The sequence below is a fragment of the Perna viridis genome, chromosome 9, assembly GCF_037379345.1.
Source record: "Perna viridis isolate PV_CMFRI_1.1 ecotype Kerala chromosome 9, ASM3737934v1, whole genome shotgun sequence".
Lineage (NCBI taxonomy): Eukaryota > Metazoa > Mollusca > Bivalvia > Mytilida > Mytilidae > Perna > Perna viridis.
Window position 1 is genome coordinate 7,474,982 of NC_142453.1, and position 22,433 is coordinate 7,497,414.

The 22,433-nt window shown below is 32.6% G+C and overlaps 1 protein-coding gene across 1 annotated transcript in view; it reads right to left on the reverse strand.

The window, feature by feature from the left end:
- Nucleotides 1-133: 133 nt before the first annotated feature.
- The window catches only part of LOC148606521 (nucleoredoxin-like), a 37,092-nt gene continuing 14,792 nt past the window's right edge, over nt 134-22,433 (reverse strand). The window contains exons 3-7 of the mRNA XM_088545387.1: nt 12,111-12,315; nt 8,329-8,417; nt 5,254-5,344; nt 2,781-2,890; nt 134-2,390 (exon numbers count right to left, since the gene is read on the reverse strand). Coding sequence (XP_088401513.1) covers nt 2,196-2,390; nt 2,781-2,890; nt 5,254-5,344; nt 8,329-8,417; nt 12,111-12,315 — 690 coding nt within the window. The 3' untranslated portion in view covers nt 134-2,195. The remainder of the gene's footprint in view (nt 2,391-2,780; nt 2,891-5,253; nt 5,345-8,328; nt 8,418-12,110; nt 12,316-22,433) is intronic.

Sequence of the window (22,433 nt, forward strand, 5' to 3'; positions counted from 1 at the left end):
TGCTTTCCATGATATTTCCATAAAGCCCATTATTTCACCTACTACATATTGTTCACCAAACCCATAAGCTGAACAAATTACTTCATTAAACACATAACCAGCTAGGCAATAAACAGCATGAATGAAACAGTAATAGCGAATCTGATCATTTAATGATTCAAAATTAAAAGCATGTATAATCACTTGATTGCTCTTTAAATAAATCAATGAATTGTTCCAATCCATCATAGAAATAATAATTGCATAGACACAACATATAATAATTACAAATCACGATAAAATTAAATACAATTATGATATGGTGGGTTTTAAATCGTTGAATTGAGTACAACCATTTAAGCCTTTTCTGCCGGGCAACAGAGGTTCAAAGAAAAGAATCTAGAAATATAAGTCTTCTTAAGTACTAGTCCACATAAAATTCATACACTGCCAATACCTAAAGTGACTCATGGTGTAGAAATAAACCAACAAACAAACAATGCTTTTTTCAGTGTACATATGCTATATTGTTTGCAGAATGATAATTATTTCTGTATTAAGATCTGCATTTTCGAAAAAATCATGCATTAATCTCCCACTAAATTCAACCAAATCAAGAACAATAACTCTTGCCAAGTGCCAATTTCAAGTACAATCTATATATTTTTTATCTTGAAAACGCAAGAAAAACTAAGACGGGTTATGTGATCAGTAAATGTTTCTGAACAAGAAATTAAAGTCAGTTCAGTGGGTTTCTGACAGCATGAATCACCTTCTGTCTGATTATTTATAAAGACTGATACTTAACATAATAAAGATCTACATAATTAAATATCAAGCTTTACTATGAAAACTTATCAACTAACAATGAATTGTACAACCAATTAAGACAATTAAGAAAGGGGCTTCATATATATACCACCACAATTTATGAAGAGGGTGTGGTATGGGTACCAACACATTTAAGGAAAGGGGAACAGTATGCATAGCATCACATTTTATGGAGGGTACATGGTAAGCATACCACTAGGCATTATGAAGAGTGTAAGGGTATGCAAACCAAAATTGTTTGGGAAGGGATGACAATTTACATACCAAAAAGGTTTATGAAGGGTGCATGGTATGCATATCACCATATTTTGTGCATTTAGACCAAACCACAAAAACCAAGAATTATGGGTAACCAACAAAAGCTTCATAGTTTTTTTACGGTATTGTACACTTTGATAAATCTGTGCCCCATTGTTACGCACTAGACAGAGCTATCAACACAAGTTGTCCAGTGGATTAAGAGGTAGACCATAAGGGACACAACTCCAACGAATTATTTGAACATTTGTAGTCACAATTTTACATAAATCTCATGCAAGCATCAAAGTAACTTGGACTGATTTCATTCTGTTTCAAAGGAAGCTTTAAAGGCTTGGGTGAAATCGAATATGATATAAACATATCACTGATTTCAAGAGTTATGTCCCTTACCCTAGGTCTACCTCCTCAAGTTTTATCCAGAAGATACCTTTTAACATTAAAGGTGCAGGGTTTCATAAAAAAAAGTCTTAATTTAAATAATAAATCAAATCCTTCCTAAACTAAATTTCTATCAAATAGCTTTCTTGAAATTTGAGGCAAAACTCAAAGATTTGAGGAAATCTTAAATTGTAACTTTTCGGCTTGATGGTTCATAGAACATATGAAGTGAATAAGTTGGTATGTTGCTGTTCTAAAATAAACCAGAACAAATACTTTGTTACTAATGATGTGATCTTTATGTAGTCAATGAATTGGGAGATTTTATATTACATATGACCCTAAGTGAAATATCATGTCGATTATCTCTAACTAATCCTATGGCTGGTTAAGTGTTTTAAGTATCAAATTTGAATGTATATGTGCAAATTATTTCAATAATTATTCACCTGCAACCAAAGCCTCAATTTTGAAACAATTGTAATATCAACAACTTGCATCAGACAATAAAGGTTACATATATTTAAAAAAAACATTTTATAAAATGCTTGGATTGAAGCCCCTCTCCCTTTCCCCCCCAAAATACCCATGTAATGATTTCAGCATACTTTTCCATCATAAGTCTGAAGTTGAGTTTCACAGTCAATGATTCTTACAACTTGTGACTTTGGGAAGTTACATACATTCAAACAAATCAAAATGATTTCAATGTAATTTTTTTCTTCAGAAGTCATATTATAATTTGCCTACAGTGTAGGTTTCATAGGTCGTGACTCTAGTGTCTCATTGAAGTAACTTTTCACAAACGATCGTGCAATGTCTTTTGTAATGTCAGTTTCTCTACACACGTAAATTTTCTGTTCCGGAAAGTCAAATATCACGAGTAACGGACACTGGTCGTCCAAACTGGTAAAATCACGAACACTGTAGCATATATCATCCTGCAAAAAAAAATGTTGTAAGTTAAAGGCCATCTTAAAAAGATTTTGGTTTGGGCCATCTGAAAAAATAGAGATTATTTAGACCAAAACCCAATCTTTAAGTCAGACACTTAAATAGCCTCTGGCAGCCATCTTGTTCCTTCAAACATAACAAAAAAGTGGATTGTGTGAAAAAGAATTTCCATTTACCATTTCTAACAAGTTTAATTAAAATCTACCATATAGTCTCTGAGATCATTTCACCTGAAATTGTCCAACTGAAGTTGGAATTTGATCCCCAGAGAAGAAAAGTTCTTGCCCCTCCCCCTTAAAGTAATTGCAGTATGCTTGGACCAACAGACAGACTGATGGGGGTCTACTCAAAAGATGGGTGTGTTGAAATATACTTACATCAGCACCATAGAAGAAGAAAAGTTCTTGGTCCTCCCCCTTTTCACTCTCCTCCTTTGCCAAGTCACTCAGTATATCTATTGCAAAGTCTATGTCACTATCTTCTCCTTCTGTGTAAATAAACAGAAGACACATTCCTAAAGTCTTGAATCAACTAGACTCAATCAAATTAATATAAGACCTACTTATTGTTCCGTCACTGTATGTATGATCTACCAACACTCATTTTACTCTTCTTACAACCAAATTATATTTCAGCTTTCATGATTATGAAAGAACTATTCACGAGGTAAAACCTGAGCATAAAAAAAAGATCACCTGAATAAAAAGTAGAATGAAGTGTTCTTAGATCTTACATATATATATGTAAGCTATACACAGCCAAATGTGCCACATATGATAATCATATGGTACTCGATTCATATGATAATCATATGGTGCTCGATTCATATGATAATCATATGGTAATCATATGTAAATCATGATATTTAACATATGATAGTCATATGATTATCATATGATTCTCACGATAATTTTTGCCTGAAAACATATGACAATCATGTTTGTGAAAAAACATATGATTATTATATGATAACCATGCAATTATAATACGTATAGCAAATCATACGACTATAATATGGTGCTCTATTCATATGATAATATGGTGTAAACCATATGATTCTCATGTGTGGCACATTTGCCTGTGTAGTATCTAAAGGGAAACAATTGTAGGATATAAAATAGAAATTTTGACAATTATATAGTTTTTTGTTTTTTGGTTTTTTTTTTTTACTTTGTTAGTGATATTACTGGTATGATTCGTTTAATTTCGAAGTTCATCAATTTAAGTTGTGAATACATTTCAAATACATACAGGTACATGTAATCATTTTATATTTGTAAATCAAAATTTTTATATTAATTTTAGTAAGATTGGAACTGTACTGTACAACAGACACCGAAACCTCCCTAAACTAACCATCATTAGTAATTAGCATACTGTAAGCAATCTTTGTTAAAACTGAGTATGGGGACAGGAGCTGGAAATGCATCCGCCATTCACATATTTGTCTAGTAAGAAAATCTGTCCCATTCATATATTTTTCAGTGCAAAATACATACCCCAGTGTTCAAGAATTCCTATTACCCATTACCCGTGGTAAGTGAGTTTTCAGGTTGGGAAAGTCCTTTTGGAGCCTTTGGTTATCCATGGGGAAGTCAGTTTTAAAGTTTGGGTATGTTGAAAACGAGTTCTTATTTTCCCGACCTGTGGCAATTATTTCTGAATTTATTTCAGCAGAATTAAGGTTTTATTCTTAGAAAACATGATTGTTTTGTTTTGCTTTTTTATTCATCACGATCCTATCGTTGCTTGTAATTAGGGTAGATCTCTTTTCTTCCACTGAAGTCAAACACGATCAAGATGTTTAAACAATAATTTTCAATCTGAAAACGGTAAAATAAGATATCCAGATTTCAAAATTGGTAATTTTGAACAGAAGATTAGTTTCTTTCATCATTATATATTTGCTTGCCAATAAATATGAAATGTATTGAGGGGAAAGGAGACACCTGAGTCTGACAAAGGTGACTAAAGGGTAAAAAGCCATAAAAATGTAAAAGTTCTCTGCTTCTTAGAAATGATTGCACTTGTTACCAAATCATATGACACATATTTTGTCTTTGAAATGTTACTTTCAATGTGGGTAAGTTCATTTAAAGTCTGGGTAAGTCATTTTTAAGAGGCCAATTACCCGAGGTAAGTCAAGTTGACCAAATAATTCTAGATCACTGAATTCCCCATTCATATATTCTACCACATCAATTTGAATTAAGAGAAGGTATAAGAGAAGACACTAATTGAAGATTGATAGGTGATAATAGGAAAGTTTGTCTTAGCAATAAATTATACATTTAAATTGTAGAAATATGACCCATTGATAAAGTACAGCTTTGAAATGACAACTCATTCACATTGGAAAGGAGAAAATTTATGACCCAATCACATATTTCAACTCTAGAAAAACAGACCCATTCCAGCGGCACGTCTGTATATACAGGTATAAAGGATGTAACCCCCCTTCAAAGTGACTGTAGGAGAGATGAGTTAATAGGTTTCAGATTTTTTTCATCTGGTTATTGTGTGTTATTTGTTGGTTGTAGTTTCTGTCTCTGATTTTTAATTCTAATCCTTGTCCCCAGGATAATGATTTTAAGAATTGGTATTCATTGTGGTTACCATTGATTTCAATTTTTCGCAGAAAATAAATTCAAAGTGGAATAACTCCAACAAATATGAGGGATTGTATCATCCTGGTATTGTGCTAAACTTCATTTTGTGTTCTTACTACATACCAAGTTCCATGAAATTCTGTTCAATAGTTTGGAAGGAGTTGTAATGACTTAAATAAGACTAACAGACTGAGAGACAAACACTACACAAACATTTCATAATAACTAATCTTAAACATACCCGTGAACAAAACAAGACAGGCTGATTCATTCAACATCACAGAGGCTGAACCAGTCAGCTCATTTAAGGGCTTAGGGTACCAGGGAAATTCCTGTAAACAAAAAAATAATATCTGTAATTATTTCTAATGTATACAATAAGCAATCTGATTGAAGACGGGATACATCATAGGTGCCAACCCTGAGTGGTCAATATAGAGTTATTCTTTTATTTTAAAAGCCATCTGTCCTTTCATGCTTTCTTTGACAAATGACAGTGTAATACCATATGGCAGGATTTTTGACAGATATAAAATTTGGGAATTTTGAGACAAAAATGTATATGAAAAATTCTGGTGTTTCTAATTTTTATGGATGGTACACTCAGTAAATAATTTTTGGAATTTATTTTGGCATATTTAGACCACTAAAATACACCAAAATCAGCATCCCCTGAAAATTACCTGTTATACAGTAAAATGAAAAATATCAGTGAAAATGCCTCATATATGCATGTACGTATACTAAGCTAAGATTTTTTAGTATTTGAACTGCCAAACATTTGGCAAAGAGTTCATCATGATGAGGGTCATATGGCAATATATGGACTGGTTGATCACCCCGATAACATTATACAGACCGATGTTTAGCTGAGGGTCCATTAAATTTTTTGGGACGACCAACATGTCCATAAATTGCAATTTGACCCAAAGTTACATGAATATTTGCTATATTATACTTTTAGTGTTTTCACAGAACTTTGTGAAGGCATGGTTACTTAAGTATTTTGAGGGCACTCAACTGTCACAGAGGGTTCGTTGGGGGCACTCCTTCTTGACACTAGGGCAATTTATTTACTGAAACCTGACATAAACATTCTTCACCCTAGTATGGTATTGTAAAAGTATCATAAATATGTGTCAACACAACAGGAGTATATGTTAATATGCAAATTAGTTGAAAATAATTAAATAATCATCCAACTTGAAAGTTGGGTTTGGCCACCTGGGGGCACATTGTAAAATTCATGATGAGGGCAGCATGATGCTAGAAGATGAAGGCATTGTGCAGCGCCATGCTAAATTGGTCTAGATAAATACTCTATGTAACTTTCTATCATAGTTTACTCTGGATCATTCATGTGGAAGAAAATAAAAAATATACACAACTTCTTTAATTATTATGTCAGAATCTAAATTTTAATTTGAGGTAGTCAAGATAATTTCCAACTTGTCCATATGACAATATATGAACTGGTAGTTACATCTTAGAAAAATAAACAAATAAAATTCCAAAAAGTATAATATTTTAAAATATTCTTTTATACACCCCTACTGGTACCACTTCTACACTCCAACTGGTACCTTTTATATACCCCTACTGGTACCTTTTATATACCCCTACTGGTACCACTTCTACACTCCTACTGGTACCTTTTATATACCCCTACTGGTACAACTTCTACACCCCTACTGGTACCCTTTATATACCCCTACTGGTACCTCTAAATCAAAATATAAACATGGTATTCAGTTGTAATTTCATCTTTACATGCAATTTAAATCATCAAACACAATTTTTTTAATACAAATATCCAATAATTTACACTTAAGCTATTAAATTCTTTACCTCAAGGGAACTTAATCTCATAAAGCAATATTGATATTTTCATTTTTCATATTGTTCTGATGACATTAAATGCAATACACTTAATGCCTTAATTGCTTTCTAAGGTGCATTAACGAGCCAGTAAAACTGTATCAAGTAATTTTCTACGCTACTTAAATGTTTGTTATGGTGTAAAGTTTCATGACAACCTTTCATCAATTAAGCCCCATCATAATTGAAGGTGCAACTTGCAAATAGAAACAGAAATTCATGATAAGGCCACTTCTAGACAATTGACAAAAGTATTTTGTAAGTTTTTCAAAAACCAATAAGTTGAGAGAGTATTTTTAACTTAGGAAAACTACCACTTTTTGAAGTTTGGTAACATTTAAGCTCAATATAATATTACATAGACCACTGCTAATTAAAAATTCAACGTTTTTATTACTTCTATTTTTTGTCATTTAAAAACAAATCCAGTTTAGTACTATTTTGACTGCTGTTTTTTTCCCAATTTTAACAAGTGGTGATTTAATGCTGCCAGTTTATATTGTAACATACCAGAATTTATTAACCATGAAAGAAGCAGGATGTTTATCATGCTATAAAACCTAACTTGACCCTCCATTTCCATCAGAAATATCCAAACCATTGCAATGATTTCCAACTTTCAAGTGTTTACCATGATATTGCCATTAGTCATACAATATTGATTTCTCTTTTTGACAATTACTTTTAACTATGGCCTTGATTTCATCAGTTTGGTAATTTGGTAATTAGTCTTCATAGTCTACAGATTACCCTTCATTGTACACAGATCACCCTTCATTATCCATATGTTACCCTTCATTGTCCACAGATTACCCTCCATTGTCCATGTTAACCTTCATTGTCTACAGATTACCCTTCATTGTCCATGTTATCCTTCATTGTCTACAGATTACCCTTCATTGTCCACAGATTACCCTTCATTGTCCATGTTATCCTTCATTGTCTACAGATTACCCTTCATTGTCCACAGATTAACGGTCGTTGTACACAGATCACCCTTCATTATCCACAGATTATCCTTCATCGTCCACAGACTACCATTCATTGTCCATGCTATCCTTCATTGTCTACAGATTACCCTTCATTGTCCACAGATTACCCTTCATTATCCACAGATTACCCTTCATTGTCCACAGATTACCCTTCATTGCCTACAGATTACCCTTCATTGGTAATTAACCTCTGGTATTGCTGCTTCTCTATCATGTGCTATATATTAAGTCATACTTTATTGTAATAATCAAAGCATTGAATTAACAGTCCTGAAACCAGCCAGGTCCCACCTAGACATGAAAAAATTGCAGAAAGATAGGAAGTAAAAAAAAAAAGCAACAGGCAACTTCAGTCATCACACATAGTCAAATATGCCATGTTTTTCTTGTTTTTCTTAGATTTTTTTATTTGTATCAAAATTGCATGACAAGATAAACATTTCTACCTTTCCTTCAATGTCTTCAATCACAGCAGCTCGTCCATTCAGGTTTATTATCTCCCCTTTCTCATCAAGCATCACCAGACTTGGGATACCTAAAATAAAGACATATCCATCTTTACTTCATGATACTGCTCATAAAAAAAAATATACCATGAAAGTATTATTGATCATGGTTTAACAATTTTCATTGATTGAGTGGGATTGGCATTACATAAAGTTTAATCCTCAACAAAAAGGAAATTTCTCATTCATTTGTATGATGAAGTTGTTGAATTCTCACCTTTAAGAACCTACCGTCTGAGATTCTTTCCCTAAACAACAAAAATTGGTACCCATGAATATAAAGTACTTTCACAGAGTCATCAAGGAATTATCCATAAATCCCATTTCTATTGTCAACAGTCACATTCCCAATTCTAACTTTATTCTATACTTTGTAAGATTAAGTATTCCAACAGGCAAAGTTTAATCTCAACAAATTATGGTAATGAGACAATTTTATACTTAAGTCAGTAAAAGCTCTTTCCCCCAGTAATTTTGGTAAATTGTTGCTAGAATTTTCTAGCAAAGAATTGTAAGTATGGAGAGCAGTAACTGACTACAATCTTCAGTAATTAAAATTTATGTCACCCCTCATTCCAAAGAATGTAAAACATGTATAACTCTCGCAAATACAGTGGATCATAAATTCCTGGTAAAAAGAGTAATCAAAAAGCATGTCCTTACTATGAAGTTTCATAAATTCAGTTCAGTAGTTTCCTGGAATTGCACTTGTGCAATCTGATGAACAGACAGAAAGACATACAGACAGACACACTAACAGACAGACTGACAGGGCAGAAACAATATGTCTCCTGACACATAATTATAAACTCTAGAAAAAAGGTCCACTTCTGACTTGGCATTACAAATTGTTATTCCTTTAAGCCAGTAGAAAAATATATCGTCATAATTATCATGATTTTTCTGTTTTCACTATAATACTTGTCAAGGACAGAAAAAGTGATTTCTTTTTTCAATATAACTCTTTAATGGTCAGTGATTAAAGGATATAAAGTTTCATCATTTTCGCAGTGGTAATTTTAAACCCAGATTTTAAATCAAAAAGTGTATTCTGTCTTGAAAAATTACATACAAGTAGTCAGATTAAAACAATTAATAAAAAGTCAATCTCTGTAAAAATCAGGCAGAGGGTGAAACATGGTATGAAAACACCCATGACTTTCATAGTGTAATTTATCTAGTTGTACCCTAAGAATCAAGGATTATCAGCATGTTTTTCTTACATCATTTTAGTAAAATGAGCTACAATTTCATTGTAATGCATAGCAAATGAACACTTCAGGGACAAACAATTCTGTCAAAAACCTCAGTTTTCTAACATTGTAATGAAAAATTTCCAAACATATCAAATAATACTTCCTTAGCAAATTGTCAGATCAGTCAGTTTTTGACATGCAAGTTTCAGATTATTTGAATTTTACCTGATTTTTACAAAAACCTATACTTTCAAACTAATCACATATACAGATTCAGTATTAACAAAGTAAGAAGTGTCAATAATGAATCTACGACTTCCATGGATAAATGTGTACTTAAGGAGGTAGACCTTGGGTAAGGGAAATAACTCTTTCAATCAGTGATATGTTTGTATCATATTCAATTTCACCAAAGACTTTCAAGCTTTCCTTTGAAACAGAATGACATCAGTCCAAGTTACTTAGATGTTTACATAATACAAACGTTACGATGATTTACAGTTTTAGATAATGTCACTCAGCTAGTCAGTGGCCCCATGCAGGTCCGGGTGTTAAGAGAATAGGCCTGCAGCAGTGCTAAGCTTGTCGTAAAAGGCGACTAAATAGTGCTCAGAACCCTAGCCGGGGGCTAGGGCGCTCTGCCCACAGAGCAACTGGGATGTGCGCCCCAGGTGGTGGAATGGGGTACCCCTGGCGTGTTACATGTTGGGGTTGTCAGGCTATAATATGGAAAACCTGACCGCAAACCATAGTGGTGCACCATGTTGGGAAAGATGCCATGTTCCTCGCACGTTAAAGAACCCTACTGTGGTATTCTCCCGGAGTAGGAACCATAGGGCTCCGCCACAGGTGGCTAAATTGCCCGACCCTACCCACCTCTCCCTATTTCCAGTGGCAATCAAAATTTGTCGACCCCATTGTCCTTGTGTCCCATCCCTTTTTCATTTCATCATCATTTCATGTTCATCTTATCATCAATTTCATGTTCATCGTCTGAATATAGCGGAAATATTGCTGCTCAGACGTTAAACGTCAAACAAACAGCTAGTCAGTGAAAAAATTACATTTAGATTCTCCTTGTTAAAAGATTGGTTTAAAATATTTCTCCATTCAAGATAGCAAATTTTAGCAAGCATGATGAAATCTTATGTGGAGAAAAAAATTAAATAAGACTTGGCTGAAGGAAAATATGAAAATACAAAGTAATGGAAAACCTCTCATTGAAATTTTATGACCATCCATTCGTAGAAAAAGACAACTGTATATGTGATAAATTACTTCCTGAGAATAGACAAAAAATACCAAATAGTAATTTTCACGTGAGGAAGTTGTTCAATTGAATAATACAAAATAAACTCTTTCAAGTTAGTTTAAAAAAATAAAATAAGAAGTTAAACTTTGCATATTTACACATTTAAATGGAAAAAATGGTGTCATCTCTCTGAACATTTTGGGATAATCATCTTTGTCAGGTTAAATGTTTCATGCTATGATGTGTCAGTCTGTGTAAGAATTAGGCAGTGAGTGAAGCATGCTATAAAATAACCCAAAACTTTGAGAGTATAATACTGTATTTATATTATACCATCAGTATTAAGCAAGTAATACATTTTATCAATGAAATGCAACTGAGCAATTAGAGGGTAGATAACTCTGTCAAAAATCTCAAATATCTTACCCTGAAAAATTCTAAATAGTGATCATTTCAAAGAAAGCATGTTTTAAGATCTGTGGTTTTCAGATTTTTCCCATTTTGCCTGATTTTTATAAAGACTTGTACTTACATCTTTACAATAAAGATGTACAAATATGTGAATTTTCTGGTAACTTTAATTACTTAGTGCAATTACTTTAGAACAACTTTGAACCAGTCATAGGATAAGCCAATAAAATTCAAAATAGAAACCATTCACCTTATCAATCATTAATGATACCTACAAAAAGATAAACTATTTCATCATTACAACTCACAAACACCTAATGAAACTGAGGAAGATAAATAATAGGACTTAAAACAGCATTTAAAATCTAATCACTTCAATAATTCAGATCTAATTGCTATAAAACTCTCTTTCATCAAAAAGGTTTGAACAGCACTTGTTATGTAAATGCCAGGAATATATCACCTAGTATCAAGATCTAGCAAGATAAAGATTGTATTTTTTGTCTACATCAATCAATTTGAAGATCTTCACTCTGTACAAAAGAAATTAAATGAGAGTATTAAATAGCTGGAACAAAACCAGAGGAATTTCAGATCTGTCTTAATTTCTTCAAGGCTAAAACTAAGAACCCTCCTTTCGCCAGAATAATATGAAACTCAGTATCTTCCCCCAATATACTTCCATATACAGTGAAAGTATTACTGTTTGTGGAGTACCAATTTTTGTGGATTTCGTGGGTTTGATTAACCATGAAATTTGGTTCCCAACAAAGAGAAAATTCTCATTCATTTGTTGATGGTATTGACAACAGCAGGAATAAGTTAAAAAAAATTGAGACGTTGTTATACATTTAATACCATACCATCTATACCAAACAACCCTTTAAGAGCCTCAGTTCTGGAATCTCCAAATGGGATAGCCATCCATGGCATGGAATCAAAATATAGGTCAAAGGAATCCTGGGATCTGTCAGAACTTATAAACACAAACTCAAAATTCTTTCCATCTGACTTCAGCTTTTCATAGATTCTAATTAGCTCAGGGGTGAAGGCTTTGCATGGTGGACACTGAAAAAAAAGTTAAGCATTATACTAAGCACTGAAACCAAATACTGTATACATATTCATTATCATGGTGTACTATTAAATTTTGGCTAATTTCGCCATGGAAAAAAAAAACATGAAAAGTATTACCTACAAAATGGATTTTTAAATGCTATATAATGCTAACCAGTTTTTGAAAATGTGAAAATTGACGCCAACAAATATGTTCAATTGACAGTGCCTGCTAAATTTAATACATTCACAGTATCTTTTATGCTTGAAAACAATCAGAAGTATCATTCTGTTCTGGAATCTGAAACTTTTCAAACACAGATTGAACCTATTAAACCTGATTCAAGGATTACAAAACACAGCATGATTCTCTGGGCTCATAGTAAAAGATGTTTTGTTTTGTTTTGTTTTTTTTTTTTTGTTTGTTTGTTTCTTTTTTTTTTTTTTTGAAGTAACCATTTTACTACAGGTGAATTGATTGATATACACAGCAAAAATTGACTGACAGACAAAGACAAATAAATGTATGGGTAAATACTGAGACAGACAAAGACAAATATATGTATAGGTAAATACTGAGACAGACAAAGACAAATATATGTATAGGTAAATACTGACTGACAGACAAAGACAAATAAATGTATGGGTAAATACTGACTGACAAAGACAAATATATGTATAGGTAAATACTGACTGACTGACAAAGACAAATATATGTATAGGTAAATAAATATTTACAAATTTACATAATTTAGCAACACATTAAATGTAGGGGTTCTGGGTATTGAAAATACATGACAGTAATACAAACAATGAAGCTTAATGAAAAAACTCAACATTTATTCAGTATTGCTTTATTCAAAAAATGCACTGTAGCTTTCATTACACAAATTTTACAGGATTTACAGAATTTAATTCAGCCTGAATAAAGCTTTCTTAATCACAAGCAAGTGGATTTAAGCACGACTGCTTGTGACATCTACCAATAAAACACATTTAATCTTCATCCAATACTGTTTCTTGTCTGTCGTAATACAGTTGGCATATGTGATACATCATAAAAAAAAACTAAGCCTATACTTCTTTGTGTGAAATTTGTGAAGTAAGATAGCCATACAGTGTAACCTTTCTAAACAGAATTTCTTTTGGATTTTGAAATGTGTTTGGTTTAGACAGTTGTTTGGTATAATCAGGTGTTTGGTTTAAACAGGTGTTTGGTTCAAACAGGTGTGTGGTATTAACAGGTATCTGATATAAACATGTGTTTGGTATAAAGAGGTATTTGGTATAAACAGGTGTTTGGTTTAAACAGGTGTTTGGTTTACCAAGGATCAAATACATTTAATCTTACATAAAGAGAATTAAAAAATAGTCTGTTCAGGCCTCTCCCCCCAAAAAAATGTAAGTTTCCTTCACTACCTTCCCTAAACATTTTATGGCCATTTTGGCTCAATGACAGTTAAGTCTAGATTGTTTCACCATTAATTCCGTGTAAACTGTTTTTGAAAAATAAAACAATTTCCTTACCTACCTACCCTATTTTTTTTTCTTCCTCGTAGCAGGAAACAAGACTATTATTTTTTGGCATTACATTGGTTTTTGCTTAACTTAGGGTTGGATTCACCATACATAGCTTTCACTGTACAGCTACGAAAACCAAAGCCCATATACTTTTTGTGAGAAAGCTGAGAACTGATGGATGTCTAATTACATGAAATAGATATATATACCATTAGAAGGAGAGGTTTCAGTGATCTAGAGGTGATAATTGTCTGCTAAATTATCCACTAATGTATTTATCAGCTATGAAAACAACTATTAGGCTATTACAGTTAGAATACTTCATCTATGATTAATTTCTTTTTTTCAATTTTGAGCAAGGAGTAACTTCCCTTTAATAGTAGAACAGAGTCAACAGACAGTTGCACTAAAGCATACAGTATGACGTGCTCATCCCTCCTTTTTCAGTTTTTAATAGATTCATAAATAACTAGGAAACAAAACAGGGCATCAATGGGACATTAAATGATAGCCTTCCACACAGCATTTTTTTTTTTTTTTTTTTTTTTTGGGGGGGGGGGGTTAATAATAATTTAAAATGGTAATAACTTTTGTGTAAATAATCTGATCAAATTCCATATCAAACTTGTTCTGTATTTGATGATACTCAATAACTATACAAAGTTTGAAAAAGATTCTTCAATATCTCTTAGAGTTCCCACCTGGAGACCATCCTGGAATGGACTTACACTGAACTTTTTGGAAGGTATCCCATAATACCTTGCCACTGCATGTGGTAGGGCATGAAAAAATCATGTAAAAATTTAAATAAGAAAAGAACTTCATGCCTGAAGACGAATACAGTATAGCAAAACATTAGATCCATCAAAGAACTTTTTAGTTTTTTCACAGCATGTGGATGGATAGACAGTGATAAACATATACCATATATAATACCTTAATTGTAAACTGAATAATGGCAGTTTTGAAGACCATCCCAAAATTACACAATGACCCCAATAGTGTGAGATGTGATGATCATTCAAAACTAGCAATATTTAAGTTATTGCCAATGTCACAGACAACTTTTCATATTGTAAAAAAAATCGCTAAGTCTCACTTAACATAAAATTGTTTTAAAAATCAAAACCACTCGAAACATTTGACCCATCCACATAAAGCAACATATCAGATTTGAAAGAAATCCATCAACTGGGTGTCAAGATAATTGTGACAAATTATTTTAACAGATCAAATGACAGACAACATAAAGTTGAATGGTGGTATAACTTGAAAGATGATATTAATTTAAAACTGGTACAAGTATTTAGTCTTTAGTTGAGCACAATTTGGACTATGCCACACTAGTCAGACAGGACAAGAGACTCAATTGAGAAACATACAGTACTATATACATGTATTAATTTTGCAACATACTTATTTTCATTATTTTTGCTGTGGACCAAAGGGCGCAAAAAATTGTATCTATGAAGTAAATTTTTATCATTATATAATGCTAATCATTTTTTTGAAACAGCAAAAATTGATACTCCCAAATCCTGGACTTATCAGAATCTGAGAAAATTAGCAACCATAATTTGTTTACAGTTTTCAGGTATAATTATCAGATAGTGCAGAAGTACAGTAAACCACCCATCAGATGCCTCTCACAAAAAGAAAGTTTTTATGTTTAAAAAAAAAAAAAAGTATCAAACTTAATACCAGTCCAATTAAACCTTATGTAACTGTCTTTGTAAGAATCATGCAAAATCTGAAAAATGTGATACACCCCAAAAAAGGCTGCATATTTTTATTTTTGTAAAAAAGTTGTTTTATGGGTCCATACTGTGAAATGTGTAATTATTCATTCAAATCTGCCTGCTCTTAGGAGATAATCAACATTGAAAATTCAATAGATTCTATAGTATTTGGGTGTCATTTACAGAGTTATCTCCCTTAATTTTGAACTTTACAGTGCATTCTATACAATTTTTATCTCCTAAGAGCACGGGTTATCTAAACAACAGAATGTTAATGTCGCTTTACTATGGAATTTCAAACAAAATATCAAAAATAAAAATATGTAAGTTTTTTTACACATGAATCACATTTTCCATGATTCTTAGCTGGAGTGCTACTTAAAAAGTATTTCTCTTACATCATGTAATTTTTGTACATCAGCTCTGGGCAAGCAAAAATGTACTTTAAAATCTTAAATTGCACATCAAGGAAGTAACTAAATCATTGAAGTAGAATCCACCTCTGTGGGTCCCCGCCATGGCAATTAAGCCATTTATACTGGTGAATTTAGGTGATATACCCACATACAAAATATCAAAAGCCCACATTTAAAGACAAAAAAGTTAAAGCCCAGACACCAGTTTGTCGCTGAAAAACAGGAATTTGACCTTTTGTACATACTATACAATAAACCATGACAGCATGTAAGGCTGAAAATGCCTACTAAATTTTAAAGTACTTCCCTGTAGGAGTTTTCAAGTTCAAGCCCATGAAAAATCATGAAACTCTGTAACTCATATAGGTAAGTCCAGTAAATGCAAACGTGTGACACTGAAGAAAGTTACACTCACTGTACAACTGACCATCCTGAATTTAATGCAAATTTCATGGTCATACATGGAATGTTTCAAAGTTTAAGGTGAAAAAAGTTAAATGAAAAGATGAACAAACTTACAACAGTAAACTTAAATTAGTTGTTCCAATCTTTTTATTTTAATTTTAGGTTTCCTCTGGAAAACTCTTAAAAGAAAATTAATTTTCCCACACTTGAAGTTTGCTTCCCAAACTTAACAAATCCTTAAAAATTTTTAAAAAGTTTTCTACTTGCCAAAGGGAAAGTGGGACATAATGATTAACTTTTCTATACCAAAATTGCACATGTCCCAGCTGATGGGAAAGTGGAATCCTAGGACACTACAGAAGACTACTATTTCAAAGACAAAACTCACAGCTAGAACAAACTTCATTCTAAAGTTTAATTCATCAATATTACATAGTGTGCTATTTTTAAAATACTTTCGTGACAAAAAAAAATTACACTAATAACATACCACAAATGGCTTAGACGAGAAATCAAAAGAATCAATGCTATAGCCTCACATGTTTTCTATTACCAAAGAATTCGCAGAGGAATTTGATCCAAAAAAAAAAATGAAGTTTGCCCACTGGTCCTTAAAAATTATCGGAAAGATTTTCTAAGTATGACCTATGCTTTTATTTTTTGTTGAAAGGTCTTATTAATATGACTGATAAGGACCAACCATAGTGCAGAATGCATGAAATATTACTGGACAAGATTTACAACAGGGGAGATAATTATTGATAATACTTTGGTATCAAATGTACCAATCAATTCATACCCTTGCACATCAAGTCACATGTCTGTCATAACTCTTAGATAATATACTTTTTATCAAGCATAACATAAATAATTTCTTTGATGAGGTGCAAGGTGTAATATTTTCCCCCCAAAAAGCAGACGTGAGTCGCCATAGCGACATACAATATTTTGATTGCTGAGGTTGGAGAATCTTCCATGTTGATTACAGAACACCATTGTATAATTTAAGTGATCATCACCAACATCTAATTTGTAATAAGTTAATAGAAAAAAGCATGTGTTTTGTTGAACCCCATCTCTTGAGAAATATTTTGCTCAGCTGCCAGAAAGCAGCATAACTCCATGGAGTTGAATGAGATTGCAGGGAGGAGGGTAAACAATGGGTAATGGGGCTTACAAGTTTATCAGAATCATTAACTAATCTTCTTGATTACTTGACCAGAAGCTGTTTTTCTTGCCTATACAGCCATAAAATACCGGTTATCTTTGCAGGTGTATGAACACATAATTGTGATTCCAAAGGATTTTGATTGAGTCACTACCTTAAATTCCTCAGCTGATTTTTTTTTATTATATTTTCCAGCATGTGTGAATAAAATTGTTACAGAGATTGAAAGAATTTGATGAACATAATAGACATTAAAAATGTTAACCTGGTGATTACAGATATCCCTGCTGTGCAAATTTTCAAAGTTAAAAAGGCATGTAACTCCTAAAAGATAAATGCAAATACTTCACTTGAAGAAAAATATTAGTGGTGGTCTAAGTTACAGGACTCTAAATTAAATTCCTGTGAAATTTAAGAAGCAGTCTTTATAAGAAGCATGCTAATTGTTCAATATGTGATACATCTAAAAAAAAAAAGAAGGCTATACTTTTTTATTTTTGTTATTAAATTGTTTTGTAGATCTTTTATGATAAAATGTATTATCATGCATTCCAATCTGTCTGCTCATATGAGATAATCCACATTGAATATCCAATAGTTTCTATTTTATTTTAGTGTCATTTACAGAGTTATCTCCCTTAATTTTGAATTCTAAAGTATATTCTAAGAGCACAGCTTATATGAAAAGCCACATGTTAATTTCTGTTAACTATGACATTTTAAACAAAATATCAAAAATAAAAATAAGTATGCTTTCTAACCATGAATCACATTTTGCATGATTCTTAACTGGAGTGCTACTTAAAGTTTAGTCTACCTTGGTCCACGACCTTAAATCTTAGTCAATGACACAAAATTGAGGACTTTTAGTTTTCCCAAGTGGATCGTTGATTTGAAACTTTGAAAATTCCAGGACCTTCCATTTAATCCCACAAGAATGTTAAAAAATCTAAAAGCAGTCTGTGGGCAAATAAATGAACAACAAGAAATTTTCCATAACCCTAAGTCTACCTTCAACTAAGTTAACACAAATATTGTTTCGGTGAAGTTAGGCAAGGTCCATAGCATTATATTCAGAATATTTAGTCTCATGATACTTAAGCCAAATGTTTGACAGAGAAGTAAATGAATCAATATAAGAATCACTGTATATATACCATCGATACCATATATACCGGTGTTTCTAGAAAAGCAGAGGACGCTTACCCTACCAGTGCACCTGGTCCATGCTCCTAGTTTTTGATGGAGTCCGAGTTGTTCTTTTACTTTTGTTACTATGTATGTATGATTTTGGTTGCTTTGTGTTCTTTGTTATGTGTATCTGTTTTCAGCGTCTGGTCTTTGTCCCTGGGTTATATTCGTTTTGGTTGCCGCTATAACCTTGGTTCCCTTGATTACTCTTTCTTTGAGTGGGAGTGTAAAGATAATTGATCCATGCAACCCAAAAGGAAGAGAGAAATAGGAAAATAGGGGAAAAAAACAAAGAAACATTTACAAGCCATTCAAGGCAGAAAGTTTTACTAAAGTATCACAAAAAAATCTCGTTTAAAATTTCATCAAATCTCTCCTCAACTCAAAATTATAACCACACAAAAATGGAAAATGTGCGGTAATGCCCAATGATTTGAGGAAAACCTTAATGTAAAGACTTACTGGGCCCTAATATGACAAGATGGAACAGATAAAGTAAAACACATCTATGATGGTGTTTTAATACCATGTTCCTGTTAGCATCAGTTAGATAGTCAATGCACTGTGATATATTTAAGTGCCGACCCAACTCTGTTAAACTAAAACTGATAGGACCTGTTGCTTGGGAATTCACTACTTAATCAAATGTCAAAACTTGTTACACCCCACTTACATAATGCTGTGTTATATATACCATCAATTACAGCTTAATACCAGGTCTGTAGGATTGCTGTCATCTTTCTGTATTTAAATCTTCATTATTCAAAATAATCAGAAAATGCATGAAAGCAATTTTTGCCAACATTCCTAGATGTATATGGAAATTAAGTATATACTAAGGCCAAAAAAAAAAATATGTGTGTTTACTATCACATGCTGAAAAAAAATAGGATTGATAGGTCACATTTTTTTCTTTTTCTTTTTTCTTTGTTTTTGAGGGTGGTTCAATTGTAGTTTCTTGACTAATAAGCTTCATAGAGAGAAAAATAAGACACTGTTACGGTACACATGCTTGTCTATCTGCTAGTTTTCTTTTTAAATTGTTGACAGTGCTGGTACTAGAGGCCGCCAGTGTTGTTTAAAATGATAAATACCGATATCAGTGACGGAAAGGGCAGGAATTTCCAGAATTTCAGAAAACTGCCGATAATGAAGGTCATTCGGGTGACCGTAAACACAGATATTTTTGCCCTAAAAGGAGATGCAATATTCATAGAGAAAATAAAGATCTTGCAATGAGTTACACCTTTCAACTGTTCAAAAATGAAAAGCAACAAGCATTTAATTTTTGTTTAAATAAGATGTACATATACCTAGTTATAACAAATTTGAAAAAATATCTTATTCTGCAATTTTCTATAGTTGGTGGCATAAAAGAAAAGTCAATGTACTTAGTCCCTTCAAGAATTATTACACATTTCCAAGAACTTGTAAGCAGCACAAAATACTTGTTATTAATTAAAACACCTCTTCACAACAGCTGTTCACGGGAAAACTTCCAATTTATGATGCCATATTTCTTTTACTCTAATAAATATTTCTAAATGCAGTTTTTACTCTTAGAACCACATGGCTTTAGAAAAATATGATGAACTGGATTTTTTTCTCAATCAACACTTTCCAAGTGTCAAATTCCAAGTATGCATAATTTTCAGCCCTCTAAGTCTTATTAAACTCTACTTATGCAAAACATGAATTTGAATGCATCAGCGATGCTCTGTCTGTGCAAGACCAAAAATTGTAGTCAAGGACATGAAAAAACTAGATAAAGTGATGCCCCCACATTTTAACCTTCATACAGCTATACCATAACTCATAATTGTAAAAAGCACTTTGTCAGATGTGTTATTGTGTCTGTGAGACACAAATGATGCCCCAGCATGTGGTTTTGAGTAAAACTCAGCATAGCTGTACGAAACTTAAACTCAATCTGTAACTAATCATGACAGACTCACATACCAAAAACCAGTCAAATATCTTCAAGCATTTACAAAACAAAAGCTATTATTTCAATATTGTATTTCAGTACAATTTTTAAAGTGCAGGGCCCATTATTTTGGCAAAACTCAGCGTAGAAGAATGAAACTTATACTTGATTTGTAACTAATCATGACAGACTCACATAACAAAAGTAGTTCAATATCTTCAAGGGTTTACAAAAAAAGTGCGGAAAACTGTTATTTCCATTAAATTTTTTAAGTCCAGGGCCCATAATTTTGATAAAACTCAGCATAGCAGAACGAAAGTTTAACTCGATCTGTAACTAATCATGAAAGACTCACATACAAAAAATCAGTTCAATATCTTCAAGGATTTTCAAAAAAAGTGCAGAAAACTTATGGGACGGACAGAATTACGGACGGATGGACACGGGTAAAACAATATGCCCCCTAACTTATCGTTGCGGGGGCATAAAAACCCTCAGTCTGTTAAAAAATGCTCCAGGATTTATTCCAAAAAAATTATTGACTGTAATGTAAATTTTGAGAGAACAGGTCATTTCAATGTCGTCAGTATTGTAATAACAATTGTAGTAATGATTTGAAAATCCATGGAATCCATTATTGTTTTTCAGAATCAAATATCAAAAATCCAGATCAAAACTGCATTTTTTTTTTCGTCATACATATGTATTTTCACTCCTGGTAATTCAAACATTTGTAAGTTAGCCATTTCTTAACACACTTAATGCCCTTCAGTGACAGAGTAGACTCTGGTCATATGGTGGAGAATCAACAACAAAAGTTGCTTGACCACCCAGGTGACAAAAAAGTTTCAAGTGGAAACATTTAAAATACAAAATGACCTTGAAAATACTTGTTATGACTAAAAGCCTGTTAAATGTCATACACAAACGAAAGTTTATGCATCTTCCAGCAGTATTAGTCTGATTTTCATCAATAATCGCTTCAGAGAAGTTGCATCAACTAGAATTTATTGACAGACTCCTACCTTTACCATGTCCCGCCATTGCTTTATGCCATTGCTTTGTGGTTGGGGACAAATAGTGCATTTAATGCTTATGCTCCTTTTTGATCTTCCCAAAAATACATTATGATATCAAAATCCACATCAATGTATAAGTAAGATAAAACCTACTGAGCTCAAAGGATAGATAAAACTTTCATAAACCTTGAAACTTAATTAGGTAAAACTAAACTTTCACCAGCCGATGCCATAAATCTGTAATTCTCATGCAGAAGCATCCGAATCTGATTGAATTTTAAGATGAGTATTTTTCATACAAGATGTAATTTTTGCAGCTAATTGTATAAACAGGGCAGATTCTCTGTAAATAAGATCTGTTTGGCTTCTTTGTGAGATTACAGCACGGTTTGTGCAATTCCTGGGGGGATATATCATCTTCCAGAAGTTATCAAAATATCAAAATGTGCATCCAACTGCACTGTGTTTTTTCTTCCCTATCCCACTTTTTTAGATATCTTCATCATGTGCATTGAAATGTCGATAACAAATTGATCACAAGCTCCCATTTGCAGCAATTATGGTATTAATGTTTCTTTATTATGTTTGGTACTCATTTCTTTATTGTGTCCAAAGTTTTCTATACAGTGAACCCTGCCTAAACAAAACCCTCTTGTGACTGTGGATTTGTTAGATTAAAAGAGATAGACCAAGGGTTAGACATGACTCTGGAAAGTGATAAATTTGTCATATTCAATTTCACCA